This window comes from Corvus moneduloides, chromosome 7, assembly GCF_009650955.1.
Source record: "Corvus moneduloides isolate bCorMon1 chromosome 7, bCorMon1.pri, whole genome shotgun sequence".
NCBI lineage: Eukaryota > Metazoa > Chordata > Aves > Passeriformes > Corvidae > Corvus > Corvus moneduloides.
Window position 1 is genome coordinate 2,510,211 of NC_045482.1, and position 14,988 is coordinate 2,525,198.

Here is a 14,988-nt window from a genome sequence, read left to right on the forward strand (position 1 = left end):
AAAATAGGCCTGAGCCTGACCTAGCTGAATGCAATCAGTAGTCTTAAGCATTAGAGCACTGCAGAACTTGTATTTTCTTGAGTTCATGGGCCTGTTTTGTGTCAGGACTTCCACCAGCCCTTCTGGTGGGGTTTGTGTGCAGGAGACAAGTCTCACTATCTGCAGAGTCCTCCACAGAGTTATGAAAATTCAATGTTTCAAATGAACTGATGAAGAAATTTAGTCAAATCATAGAAGATTAGTGGTTTTTTTTCAGGGTGTACTCAATGTCAGATTAGGAATTTTCCCTCACCATGCTGCATGATTAGACCCAGATTTGGCAGATGTTTTTTTATCAGCTTCCCTGCTGCCATTGCAGAAAATATCAATGATGAAAATGGTTGCTGAGAAGTTCCCCCCATCTCTTTGAACAACAAGACTTTGCTTTACAGACTTTCTGTACTAGACCTCTCCCATTTTCCATTTCACTGATAGCTCACAGGAAATGGACCCAAGCAGTGCAGATTAACTCTCCCACAGAATATATTGTGATTCACTGGTTTTCTAGGTAGAAATGAAGCATTAAGGATAGAAAGGCAATAAAACTGATTTTCCGTGTATAGAAATACTATGTGAGCTGTGCAGCTTTCTTGCTTTTTGGTGACTCCACAACATCCCCAGTATGTTAAAACTGGCAGTTCTTTTTTTCAGGATCAACTGGGCCTGTTCAGGTGATCATCACAGAGAGCACGAATCAGCCAAACTCCCACCCCATCCAGTGGAATGCTCCTGAACGGTCTCACATCACCCAGTACATCTTGCGCTGGAGACCGGTGAGTGCCACATTTGCCATCATTTGTTCATCAAGAGTACTTTATTTGGCTTTTCCTGGTGTCTGAAAGAAGTGGTTGACACACTTTCAGCAAACTTGAGTTGCTTGTTCAGTGTCTTTGTCCTGTTGAGGTCAACAGCTACTCTTGAGCATCAAAAAGAGCCAGTGCTGTTTAACAATTAAATGTTTTCCTGCCTGAACTTCAGTGGTTGCTGTGTTCATAAAGTATTTTATTAAACAAAGCACTAAGTACAGCAAGCAGACAAGTTTATATCCTTCCTTACCTTAGGAATGTAAATCCTTGTGGAAGCTTCTTCATCCAAAGAAATGCTGTTTTAGTAACATGCATATCCAGAGACAACTGGGATACATTTTATTCTATTAATGAGGAGGTAAAAACGAGTAGGATGTGAAATCATAAACAGCTCAGTGTAGGATTAAATAAACAGTCACTCCGATCTTCTCCAAAGTCTAAACCAAAACTGGTTAACCACTGCTTGCTGGCTGATTCCTCTGTGAGGAATGATTTGGTTTAACCAACGCAGATCAGCTGTGTTCCAGCTCCCCTGAGTACAGCTTCACAAAAGACCACTTAATGATTAAGAGCATTAGTACCTCAATGGTGCCTGTTATTAAGAGAACAATAAAGGCCCTGATCCAAAGCCATTCAAGGCACTCAAGTCTTTTTACTGACTTCAGTGTATCTTGGATGAAGGCCTGAATGAAATGGACTTTAAAGCACTGGAATACAAACCTCAGAGGATGGAGCATTATTTTAAAGCTTCCCATAGAGTTCAAACACAGGGTAAAAGGGAAGAACTTTTCTGTATATTGTTTTCAGATGATGGGTTAGAGTGTTTTTATGAACAGCCTTCAAATATATATTTTCCAGCCACTACTTCATGCCTTACTGTGCTTTTGATGAAGGAAAGAGTTGAGTTTGTGACAAATAATGTTCCTTTTAAAGGGTAAAGTTCAAAGCTAGGTTGTTTTTAATTTACTCCTGTAAAACCTAATAACTCAATGCCACTAGTCCTGCTTCTTGGCATACTTTTCTCATCTCCTTTGACTTGATTCTGTCTGTGCATTAAAGCCATTCAAGTCATACCTTTGTTTAAATACTACAGTGATTAGTAACCACACAGCAGGTTAGGTCACTAGATCCCCCTGCTTGCAGCCTAGGGAGTCTCTCACTATCTGAGTGTCCATTTTCTTGCAGAAAAACTCTGGAAGGCAGTGGAAGGAAGCCACCATCCCTGGCCACCGGAACTCCTACACCATCTCAGGCCTGAAGCCTGGTGTGATATATGAAGGACAGCTCATCAGTGTCCAGCAGTATGGCCACAAAGAAGTCACCCGCTTTGATTTTACCACAACCAGCACCACAGCAGTGACAAGTGAGTTGAATCCAGGAAAACCTAATCTCCTTCACCCAAGTCCTTGCTTTGTGCATCCCAGTTAACACAAAAGTAGTGATGCTTAATGCAACCTCTGTTTCTTCTCTTTTGCAGGCAACACTGTTTCAGGAGAGACAACTCTTCTTCCTCCCGTGGTTGCTACCTCAGAATCTGTCACTGAAATCACATCCAACAGCTTTGTTGTCTCCTGGGTTTCTGCTTCTGACACCGTTTCTGGATTCCGTGTTGAGTATGAGCTGAGCGAGGAGGGTGATGAGCCACAGTACCTTGGTGAGACAAAATTGGAGTGTGCCAGACCAAAGCATTGCTCACAGTCAGAGCATTGCTGTTTTGTGGCAGTCAGTAGAGCTGGTGTAAACATCTGAGCATCTCCCTGTCTTTCAGTAGGATTCAATTAGGATATGAGAGTGGCAGGACCAGCTCAGATGAAAAACTCACTTAGTTCATTGTCTTTTCTCCATTAAGAGCTGTAAGAGAACAAGGCAAGTATATAGCAATATCCCTTCAGAATACTGTCCCAGAATTCTGCAGAGGAAAACTGCCTGAGCCAGGAGCAGTGGATGAGTAATAACTCTGGGTAGATATAATTATTCTTTTCATCTCCATGAATTTGCTCAGTTCTTTTTCCTTTTGAAATCATGTAAAGTTACTGGCTTCCACAGCATCCTGAAGTGAGCAGCAATGCAAATGAGAAGAGAACCAAATCTGTTTTTTAGAACCTGCCTCCTGGCTAATTTCCTTTGGCTTACCTTTGTCCTTCCATCAGAACGGACAGAGAGAAATCATTCCCAAATGCCCTCTCTTGGCTGCTTGTTGTCTCATGGATATCTCATGTTCCAGTCTGCTCTGTCAGTTGTTTTGTTTGGATCAAATCTTCTCCATCTTTGATAACATGACAGCTTAACTGAGCTGGGAAGCTGGTTAAAGGCACTGGACTCAGACATAGGAGTCGAAACTGCTTTTCCAGCATCTACTCTAGACCCCTTGTACCACATGTAATTTCGTCTTAACTTCTTTTTCCTAATTTCCTATCTTGACAGTGGTAATAGCAATATCTCACCTCAGATATTTGATGTTATACTAGTTATTGGGCTATGAGTGTGGTAGAAGAACATGACAAAAAGAGTAGCAATCTCCTGACCTAATAACTCTCCCTGGACTGTTGCTCCCCTGAACTCACAGGCTTGGACACTGAGCAGAAGTGGCTCACATGGGGGCTGCCAGCACTGTCACCACCTTTCTTTCTGCCCAGACAGCTGAGCTGTGCTGTGAAGCAGCTCCTGAGCTCATCTGTCTACAGACAGAGATTTACAGGCAGATTGAAAGGCAATTCCCAGTTTCCCTTAAGATGCTTGGCTTCAGTCTGGCCAGCAAGGAGCTGCTTCTTGGGGAATTTTCTACATCTGGCATGTAGGTGGACATCTGGGAGCAGGGAGAGAAGTTCACCAGCCCTCATAATGTCATTCTTCTTCACTCATGAGTCAGTGTTTCCACATAACCTATTCATGTGAAAGTTTTTCCATATATTTCTGTACTGAAAATGCAACAGTCAGGATATGAAATGAGTGTTCAGCTGAGATGGCTGCAGTGTGCAGGGGGCTGCTGCTCAAGCTGCCCTACCATATCCCACATCAAGCCCTCCTGCCTTTGGTTGCTGGTCCCAACTCTCCACACAACTCTTCTGAGGTGAACTGAAGACAGTGCAGAAAAACTGTTGTTTTGTCGCAGGAAGACTGTGCTTCAGCCCAGATTAGAACAGACATCTCAATTACTTTTTTTGCAGAGAAAGCAAGAAGATGGAACTGCTAAATTAAATTTTTCTCCCCTGCCTTCCTCAGATCTTCCAAGCACAGCCACTTCTGTCAACATCCCTGACTTGCTTCCTGGTCGCAAGTATATTGTTAATGTCTATCAGATCTCTGAAGAAGGAGAGCAGAATCTGATCCTGTCTACTTCACAGACTACAGGTATGTGTGGGTGGCTCTTGCTGTGCTTTGAAAGCTGTTGTTACTGTTTGCTCAAGAATTTTTGGTTACCTCTTATCCTCACACTTGCTGTCCTCCTCTGTTTATTCCCTTAAACAGCTCCTGATGCACCTCCCGAGCACACAGTGGAAAGTGTGGATGACACATCCATTGTCATCAGCTGGAGCAGACCACAGGCTCCAATCACAGGTTTGTCCAATTGGAATGCACCTATTCTCCTTTATTGGTAGAATCTGAAGTGTAGGTGAAAAAGAAAATGAGATATAACTCTGGGACAAACTTAGTGCAAAATTGTGTCTGATCTGAGAGACCAGCTGGAAAGCACATGGGCAGTTTAGCATTTCCTTGGCTTCAGTGACTGAACCAAGCAATTCAGAAAGCTGGATGCAAAACAATTCCTTCTGCATTTGTGTTAAAGAAAAACAAGCCCCAAGACCTTATATTTGTATCTGTCGTTCAGACCATCCCATAGGGAGCATGAGAACTGTACATGCCTAAATCCACATGTCAGACCTCAGAAATATGCTAACCCAGGTCAGACTGTGCTTTGGGAAGGTGCTGTGAGTGTGTGGTCTGTAGATGGGACGTGAGCACGGGCAGGCCACAGGTCCTGCTGAAGTTCAGGGCTATTTTTATCAAAGCTCAGTAGCGAGATCAGTTCAGCCCTCATTTCTAGCATTCTTTGTGCTTACTGATTGTGCTGAGCATTACATATTTCTCTTGCTTCAGGCTACAGGATTGTCTACGTACCCTCTGTGGAAGGCAGCAGCACAGAGCTCAACCTGCCTGACACTGCCACCTCTGTAACACTCAGTGACCTGATGCCGGGGGTTCAGTACAACATCAGCATCTATGCAGTGGAAGAAAACCAGGAGAGCACTCCTGTCTTCATCCAGCAGGAAACCACTGGGGTCCCACGCACAGGTAATGCTCGTGTTCTGGATTTCAGTCACTGAGATTTCTGTTGCTAGCTGAATGAATGCTTAAATGAACTCAGTTATGGTTTTGTGGGTTTGAATTGTAAATTTCACTAGTATTGAAGTTCTGTAGTAAAATCGAACTTATTGACACAGTCAAGACACCACTCTGCATTAAGAGGATTGTAATTCCTAGGGATTGGACTGCAGGCAGTTCTTGAATTATCTGCAGAAGAGAGATCAGTTTCTCAGGTTATTTTAGGGAAATCCTACTAAGAAATCTCCTGAAGTGCCTGGTATATTGTTTTGCCCCAGTACTTGGCTCACAGATGTTCAGGGTTATGTACTCAGGCACCATAACACATGTTCAAATGTTCACCTGACTTTTCATTCTCCCTTCCAGTCCTACCCATTATTTTCCTTTGCAGTCAGTGGGTATGGGAGATTACTCAGCATTGACTGATGTGCCAAAACACCACCATAGGCTCTAAACTTGAGGCACCCAATATTTAAAAAACTACTGGTTTCAGGGTTCTTTTAAGTATCCAGTTGGACTGAATAACCAAACCAAAAGAAGGGACAGTGAACGAATTGGGATCTGATGTGGTAAGCAGTGGAATTTGATGGTCCTGCAAGTTGCAAGCACGTGTTTGCAAATGGGAATTCACCAGGAATGAACTCAGCTCAATGATTTTGTGGTTTGGCTTCTGCATCTTCCAAAAATGTGCACTGGTTAACCTTAGGGCAGTATCAGTCCTAGTCTCAAGAAATTTAATTTAGACACAGGAATTCACGGGTGCAGTAATGTGGCCCAGCACTGAGGGAACTGCATTTTGCATTTGACTATAATAAGGCCAGATCAGCCCCTGTACTTGTTTAATTATAAAAGGTGGATTTCAAGTTAATCATAGACATTCAGAACATGCTGTGGGTTTTTTTAAATCCTCTCTTTTAATTTTAGAAGGAGGTTACTGTTTCCAATCTCTGGAGTACTTTTTTTCCCCTCAGGCTTTGGTTTTGCATATACTTGAAGTTCTGTAGCATATTACATCTGGTTTTTCAGTTCTCTTTCTGTCATAGCAAGATACCTTCTGAAGACATAATAGACTTTAAAGTAGATAGTGATGTTTGAAATTGTAGTCTGCTTGAATATTGTCTGGGGACATGTGTAGGCATATTTACAGTAAGGTTACCCTGACGTTTTAATTTGGTAAATATTCTTGGGCTAGCCATTCTTCAAGCAAAATTCACTTTTTTTTTCCCTTGCATGGAAACCTATAGCTTCTCCTCCTGCTAAGGACTCCCTCTGACAACTACTGTACCCCTGTGCTTTCAGATGAAGTGCCTTCCCCCAGAGATCTGCAGTTTGTGGAGGTTTCTGACATCAAGATCACCATCATGTGGACCCCACCCCAGAGCCAAGTGTCCGGCTATCGGGTGGAGGTGATCCCTGTCAACCGCCCTGGCCAGCACGGCCAGAGACTGCCCATCACCAGGAGCTCTTTTGCTGAAGTCATTGACCTGATCCCAGGAACAACCTATCTCTTCAAGATCTTTGCTGTAAACCAGGGCAGGGAGAGCAAACCTTTGACTGGAGAGCAAACCACCAGTAAGTGTCTTTCCTCCGTGCTTTTTTCAGCCTTTTGAGGCGTGTATTTCGCTGTCGCTTGTAGAAATGTATAAACAGAGCACTTGAAGTGCAACAGTTCTAGCCCAGGAGGTATCCCATCAGTAGGATGACGGGGCTGGGAATTCATTCAGCCTAACAATGATCTCTTCAGCAGATTTATCCTCCTCCGGGGCTTTCCAATGGGAGTTTAAGTCTCATGGCACTTTAAAACAATTTCGTATGGCTGGAATTCAACTTTTTATTACTGACTGAGAATTGATGGACCCTGCAGTTCTTTTACAGCACAGATCACAGCCTGTGATTTTTATAACTTTTTTTTTTTGCTGGTACCTTAGGGCAGATTTCAGTATGACTTAGAAGCCTTGCTGAGTTTCCTCTGAAAATCCCCATCCCCCTTCTGACAGCTCCATGCCTATCTGGCTCCACTGGCAGCTGTAGCAGTTGTGCCTGCCAGTGATCATGCAGGATCCCTCAGAACCCAGCAGCTAATGATCTAGAGGCAGTGCAGCACTTCACCAGTGTCAGGAAAAATGCACTTTGTCAGGCATTGTTTTTTGCTTTGCAGCAGTGCAGAGAAGAGAGAGGAGCAGTGGCTGGGCAAGGTGTAGGTTTTCAGGTGGAAGAGTAGGAGTTTAATCTGGGTTTGAGTGGTTATCTCCATTTTTGATCCAAGAGGAGCAGATCAGACAGAACATGGGACATGGTTTGTTTGATCAGATCCTGTTTATTGGGCAGTAGAAGGGTGAGTGGGTGTTTGTGGTGTTCTTTGACTGGATCCCTTTATTCAAAGGGACAAAATGCAGCTATGTGCATCTGCTGCTCTTCTGATACTTTTCAGTAAATAAGAGCAACTTCTGAGAACCCAACCCGGCTCTTAGTAACGTGAGAGGGAAGGGAAGGAAAGGAAATGGGATAGGGTGTGAATATAGCCATGCTGTTTGGGAAGTATCCTTACTTATATCCATTAAATTATGAGCCATGAACAGTGCCTGTCCCTTGACTGTGCAGGGAGAATGAGATCCTTATGTCTGTCCTTTGACATAGGTGTCTAATTTGAGCATAGAACAGATGGTGTGAGCACCCTCCCTCCTCTTTCAAGTGAGGCTTTCAAAAGCAAGGATGTGACTTAGGAACCTGAACTCTCTTGGAAGCATTTAGAACAAGAAGGGCCCAGTTCCCAGCTAGATCTGTAATTTTTTGTGGTTGTTTTGAGGAGCCTGGGCTAGGTGTAGGGTTCCTCTGAAACTCCACACAGAGGTGTACATTGGAGTATAGACATGTAATTCAGACAGCACAGTGTCAGTCACAAATGTCTGGAATCATTTTCCATAGGCTGTGATCATCCGCTTAACTGCTTTGCCTAAACCACATTGCAGAAACTATTCACATAAATTGCATCCTGTAATCGAAAGTCCTGGGAAACAGAAATCATTCAGGGTTCCCAAGGAAAACCCTGCAGCAAAAGTCTCTTCCCACGGTGTAAATGTGATTCTCTTTTTGGCCTTCCGTTAAAAAGCAGTCTACAAATAAACTCGGAGTGTATGCGTGTGGCTTTTCAATCTTCCGCTTTTTCCTCTAGTGTGGGGGGGAGAAGTGATAAAAGCCTAATAGAGCCGGCAAATTAAATTGTGCAGAGAGGAACTGACTTTAGACTACACATTTTAGGAAGATACAATCTTTGTCAGATGAGATTTAGCACAGATGTAAGTACCAACAAGGGATAAAGTTGAGTTTCAGCCTGTGGGTTGGAGATGGGCTTAAGCAGGGTCACACTCATTCTTTTTCTTTTAGAGTTCTCCCCTGTTTTTTCCAGTGGTGGAAGAAGGAAGACCTCACTTCCTTTTTCCTCCCTCCTCAAAAATGGAGAAAACAAAAAGGACAAAAGCATCTTCCCACTGAATCAGTGGGAGAGTGATGAAAACATAATTTTTTTCACCAGAATATTACTTCTTCAGAAGGAGAAAAAAGCATTTGCCAGCAAAAAAGAGAATTGATGAAACCTCACTGCTCTTAATTTTAACATGTGATTAGAACGTGGAAAAGGTGGGGAAGCCTGCCATGTGAACACTATGAACTCCTTGCTGCAGGCAGTGCTACCCTGCCTGCTGTGGGGGCAAATTCCCCTCCAGAGCCTCACCTTGCCTCAGCTAAAGGCAGTGACATCTCCTCCAGTCACTGGGCTCCAGTGTGGTGCTGAAGGAGCTGTGCTGCCTCAGCGTCTTGTTTCTATAGTTATCTGGGTTATCAGCTTCAGCAGCTTCCCAGGGGCACTGATAAAAAGGGGAGGAAGCCTGGTAAGAGCTGTTCCCTGAGTCCCAGGGGAGAGATGAGCATTCTTGGAATTGTTGTATGGTCAGTTCCATGGTGTGAGTATTTTTAAGTAGATCTAGGAACTGGTTTTCTGCAGAAAGTCGCTGACTGTTACTTATTTTGACATTCAAATGACAAAGTAGGGGTGGTTTATTTTGGGAAGGGATTTTGAGAGGACTGGGCAAGGATTTAAAAGAATTAATCTTTTTCATGGAAGAGGGCTAAAATTAGGTTTCCGTGCTTACACTGACAAGTCTAAACTGAGCTGGTTTTTAAAAAATGCTCAGCGCTCATGAGAAACTGTTGAAATTCCTGAGTGTGTTGGGTTCATCTGTCATGTCTCAAACTTTAGGCTGCCTTCCCCATGGGATGCAGAGATGGCTGCAACCCAAATCAGTGCAGCCCAGAATGCTCAGGTCTGGTCTGCGTGTCTCTGTGTGTTAATGGATGGCACTGAGGCGTGGATGTAGACATGAAATAACTTTCCAGCTTTCTCATGGTCCCACCTTCTCTCTACCCTACCGCTGCCCTCACACAGTGCATGAGAAGTACAGGCCAGGTGTACACACATGGTTTGGAAGTGGCGGTGAGGTGGAGATTCAGCTGGGAAAGCTGATGGCCGTTCTGTTTTTCCCCTCCAGAGCTCGATGCCCCCACCAACCTGAGGTTCCTCAACACCACGGAGCACTCGGTGCTGGTGCTGTGGACACGGCCCCGTGCTGTGATCACGGGGTACAAGCTGACAGCAGGGCCCACCAGGGGAGGGCAGCCCCGCACCTACAACGTGGGACCCTCTGCCACCAAGTACCTCCTGAGGAACCTGCAGCCTGGCACCGAGTACACCGTGTACCTCGTGGCGGTTAAAGGCGACTTGCAAAGCAACAGGGAGACCGGAGTCTTCACCACTTGTGAGTGAGACACACACACCACATGCTCCTCTTCCTTTATACCCTTGCCCTTCTTCAGAGCTTGTGCTGAAAGTGCCTATTGTGAATTGATTTATGGAAGCAACCTTTTGAAGTAGCATTCCAGCAGAACAGCTTGGGAAATACTCCTTGTTGTTCTTTCTGAGCTAGTTGGCAGGGAAAAGAGTTATTTGCATCAAAATCTTCCAGTAAAATACATTTCAGCTTTCCTGATGATTAAAAACTAGAGGGAAAACTTACTACTGGTATCTCACTTTCTGCTTAACTGGATGTCAGAGAAATTTAATTTTATCTGATCTTCCTAATTGTTTGGTTTTGGCATGACGAATCAAGGAAAGCATACAACTCTCTTAAAATGGGCAAGGAATAATTAGTCTGTCATTTATATAAAGCTGAAAGCAGTCATTTCTCAAGCCCAGCCATACCATCTAAGGCAGCTCAACTGCAGTTGCCCAAACTGACACAAACATTTCATTCTATCTTTTTATTTTATTTTTTTGCATTTCAGTCATCTGTATTTGGGATGCTGGCTTGGAAGAAATACTAAGCAAATTTTGGAAGGAAAGGGATTTCTGTAAGAACCCACACATACTTCTAGAAAGAACAAATAGATTGTGTTTAAATAGTGATGAAACCATCATATACACTAGCAAAACTCAAAGTCACCCAAGCCCAGAACCACATCCTCTTTTGAAAAGAGAATGTGGTTTCTTTTAGAACAATGTGAAACTAAAATAAGGGCTCAAACTTCTAATCAGAGTAACATTGTTGACATTGGCAAGGTGCTTTTTGCTGACAGTCTTATCTATAAATACTCCTCAGTTAGAATATGATCTGGTATCTTAGATTTAATATTGCCTTCAATATCTGGCTTGTCTGAAAGAAACCAGTCCAGTTTAAGACTATAGAATTGATTAACCAAGCCTCTTCATTAATAACAAGGCCATTTCAGATTAAACTCAGTGGCGTTATTTAGGCTGATTCTGGCATGCACAAAGGCTTTGGCTTCTGTGTGATGCTTCTGACAGATACCAGTGAAACCACAGATGCCTCAGACTGACTTTGAGCTCCTTTCTGCTGATTTCTCAAGATGTTGGTGAGGGATGACATGGTCCTTGCTGGGACAGCCGGATGACAGACAGGGGTGTAATATTCTGCTGACTGGAAGGCATATGGTGGGCGAATCAAAAAAATAGCTGAGCTTTGAGGAACACTTTAGATATCATGCCAAAAACCAGGATTCCCCAAATTCTTGGGGCTGGATACATAGAGGATCATGCATCCAGTTGAGTATTTTTGTTTTCCTCAAGAGCAAAAGCTCTGGCTATGATTAGACCACTTGCATACTGTGTCTGTCAAGCCCAGCAGCAGACAAAAATCATCTGTCAGATCCTTCCCAAATCACTGGATTTTCAAAAATGATCTAGTTCAGCACACATTTCATACCTCTGGCTGTTTGTACTGCTCTAGGTCAGGTTTTCAAACTGTTTGGAGCCATCACAGCAGGTAGACTTCAACTCTTGTCAATTCACTTCACAGATCAGCCTGCTGGCTCTGTTCCTCCTTTTAACACAGAAGTGACTGAGACCTCTATTGTCATCACCTGGACACCTGCCCCAAGGATTGGTTTCAAGGTAGGAGGAACTAAGTCCCATGCTGGTTTTTCCTCTTACTTCACTGTGGTGGGGAGGGCAGATTAAAGGCATTTCCTGTGGACTGCAGTGAAGATGGCAGCACAAAGGGGAGAGGTGCAAAGGGCCTGCTGCTTACAGGGAGTGGGTCTAGATGACAGAGGTCAATGCAGTCATGGGGCTTCAGGTCAAGCGGGACATGTAAACCTCAAGTTAGAGGATTAACAGCTGGAGTTCAGCACAAGGGCCCATAGTGCTGCTGTTGGATGATCAGTCAGGATGCTGACAGCTTGTGACTGAAAAGCAAACCTCGCTCCCCTGCAGCTGGGAGTGCGCCCAAGCCAGGGCGGAGAGGCTCCTCGGGAGGTGATCTCGGACTCCGGCAGCATCGTGATCTCTGGGCTGACCCCTGGCGTGGAGTACACCTACAGCCTCACAGTGCTGATGGATGGGCAGGAGAGAGAGAGCCCCATCGTCAGGAGAGTCACTACACGTATGACACTTGCTTTTCCACCATATTCCTCCTTCTGCTCCCCACATCAATGGCTGCCTTCTGGGACGCAGTTCTGGTCTTTTCTCCCTGTTGTGGTCTGGTTTTTCTTTTTGATACATAGGTGACAGTAGCACTGTCTTGTGCAGTGCAGAGTCACAGCTTCAGGAGAGTGTTTTTAGCTAATTCCAGAGGATGAGGATATCGTGGGGAGAGGGGTGCTGAGGCAGCCAGCATGATTCTCAGTGCCAGCAGTGACCTGTTTGTCTGAACACTTGCAGCACTGGCTCCGCCAACCGGCCTGCGCCTGAGGTCCAATCCTGACACTGGCATCCTGATAGTCTCGTGGGAGAGAAGCACATCTCCAGGTAACCATGTGAACTCACACTGTGCTCAAACCTGCTCTTGTAGCAGAATGCTAACACTTGTTCTGTGGTGCCTTGCAGTTTGGTGAGAAACTTGCTGTTGAGTAATTTAAGGAAAAATGTACATGTTTCTAGATACATTTAAGGATGTAATTCACAGTTAACTTGCCGTAGGACTCTTAATGATTTACAGTCCATGTAAATGCTATTTTGGAACATGAATGTGTTGGAATATTTCAGCTGTTTTAAGGATTTGAAGGGTTTCTTCAGGTATCTCCAGTGGTTGAAAAATAGTCCAAGGCAAGGAAAGCAAAATGCACCATAAAGACTTCTGGAAGTGACAAATGAGCTTGTGCAATTGAAAGTGAGCATGGAAGTTCTGAAAGTGTTCAGGACGAACTCCTCTCCCACAATAGCTGATGGGAGCTGCACAATTGACTCTTGTTAAGAGGTGGATTGAAAGTTTTTGAAAACCCATGTCTGTTGGTAGCTGAATCTTTCCCTGACAGAGTCCTGAGAAAAGTTCCTCTCAAAAGTCCTGAGACTTTCAGTTTGGTGAGGTCTCAAAGGGAACTGAAATGCTGTGAGGGTGGCACGGCTAGCTCCTGGGAAGCTCATTTTGGAGTGCTTGACAAAGCAACCTCTCACCTGCTGGGTTCAGGGTGACAAAATCACTTGTGAAATGTCATGTGTTTGCTTCAGGTGTTGCACTGAGGCCTCTGATATGAATGGATACAGCAGGAGATTCCTGACACTGGCCTCCCTGTATTTCAGGCATCAGCGGGTACCGCGTGACCACGGCTCCCACCGACGGGCAGCAGGGCTCTACCCTGGAGGAGGTGGTGGGTGCAGATCAGACCACCTGCACCTTTGAGAACCTCAACCCCGGCGTGGAGTACAACGTCAGTGTCTACTCTGTCAAGGACGACCAGGAGAGTGTCCCCATCTCGGAAACCATCACCCCAGGTAATGAAAGGATGAGCAGCACTTTCAGCTGCTCAAGGTCAAATGGCTGAGCCCAAGAGCTCTACATTGCAGAACTTCTATTAGTCTGGTGGTGGGAGGGCTTAGACTTCACATTTAGTCTCAAGAAGCAGAATAGCCATGTTCCAACACGCGAGAGAACTTGTAACACCTGTGTACTTCTCTGCGCGGGCAGCCTATGTTGTGTGTCACAGGGTGGTGGTAAACACATGGATCTGCTCCATCAGTACACTGAGCTGGGCAGCTGCAGGGATTTAACATAGCACTGAAGTGCCCCAGCATCTGGAGCACAGCTGGTGGGAACAGGAAGTAGGTGAACAAATGTATGAGTGGGAAGTGAGCACAGGAGAAATTCTGGCAGCAGTAGTGGCAGAAGATCACTTGAGCACAGTGGAGAGGAAAGCCAAGATGGAAAGGTCCATCACTGTAGCACTAGAGACACAGAGTGATGTGTGCCACCTCACATGACGTCTGTGGGGACTGCAGAAACTGCCTTTGTAGCCACAGTAGCAAAATTAACGTGCATTTCCCTAAATGGTTGCATTTAGTTTTCCTTTGCGAGGGCTTCGTTTGTTTTTGTTTCTGCTCTGAGATGATGCCAGCTACTGTGTTTGCTTGCTCTTGTAACACTGCTTTAAAATTTCTGTGCTTCACTGAAGTGCTGTGTGCTCCCTGGGGTGAACTAATACTGTGATGCTGCATAGTTATGCAGTAATAGCTTTAGCCCTTCACCATCTTCTGGTGGGGGAAAGCTAAGAATGTATGTGTCTGGCTTTTACAGCTCTTTAAAGGTGATATGGTACATGCATTCCATGTGGATAAACAATTATTTTACAGAAAACTGGCTTTTATTTTGCACCTATTCTGTAAAATAAGTTTTTTCCTAGAAGGACATTAAAATAGAATATAACCACTATTATTAAAGCAATATTTCTGTCCATAATTCCTTTACAAACTAACTTGTAATGAACAGAATGGATACAGAGTCCTGCATCTTTCTCACTTACTGATGTCTGATCCTGAGTGAGGAAGAGCATCCATTAGTTCCCACTGATTTCAGGATCACCCTGATAGAAGTTACACAGCCAAATCTTGTGGCTTAAATCAATACCAGTTTATTGACTTGAGCAACTGAAGGTTTGGCCATTGTCAATTAAAGATGCCTCTAAAATTACCCACTCCCTGCCCAGTTCTGCTGGTCATAACATGCAGGAAATGAGCACCTTTGCTAATGGAGTATCAATTGGGAAAACAGTCACAGCTGTGCTTATTTTCCCTACAGAAATTTAGGCAGCATCTAAAAGGTCATTAAAGAGCATCCTTATTCAGTGGCTAAAATTTGAGATTTTGAACAATTTTAGCCACATATGTCAGGCTCTTGGCCACATCGTGTGCTGGGCATAACCTCTGAATTTGGGGATGTTGTCACTCTGATTGAATTAATATCATCTAAAGGTCATTTTTAACCATTTACCCTGTTTCCAAGGAAGTGCTCTATTACTTACTGTTCCGTATCGTCTG

At 44.3% G+C, this 14,988-nt stretch overlaps 1 protein-coding gene across 7 annotated transcripts in view; it reads left to right on the forward strand.

Annotated features, from left to right (window-relative positions):
- Positions 1-14,988, forward strand: part of FN1 (fibronectin 1) — a 52,029-nt gene that overhangs the window by 16,135 nt on the left and 20,906 nt on the right. For all 7 annotated transcript variants that reach the window (XM_032114073.1, XM_032114072.1, XM_032114075.1 and 4 more), the window contains exons 13-24: positions 691-812; positions 2,031-2,208; positions 2,323-2,499; positions 4,068-4,196; positions 4,314-4,403; positions 4,944-5,138; positions 6,468-6,740; positions 9,713-9,979; positions 11,537-11,631; positions 11,953-12,121; positions 12,400-12,486; positions 13,258-13,449. In XM_032114073.1, the coding sequence (XP_031969964.1) occupies positions 691-812; positions 2,031-2,208; positions 2,323-2,499; positions 4,068-4,196; positions 4,314-4,403; positions 4,944-5,138; positions 6,468-6,740; positions 9,713-9,979; positions 11,537-11,631; positions 11,953-12,121; positions 12,400-12,486; positions 13,258-13,449 (1,974 nt within the window). The remainder of the gene's footprint in view (positions 1-690; positions 813-2,030; positions 2,209-2,322; positions 2,500-4,067; positions 4,197-4,313; positions 4,404-4,943; positions 5,139-6,467; positions 6,741-9,712; positions 9,980-11,536; positions 11,632-11,952; positions 12,122-12,399; positions 12,487-13,257; positions 13,450-14,988) is intronic.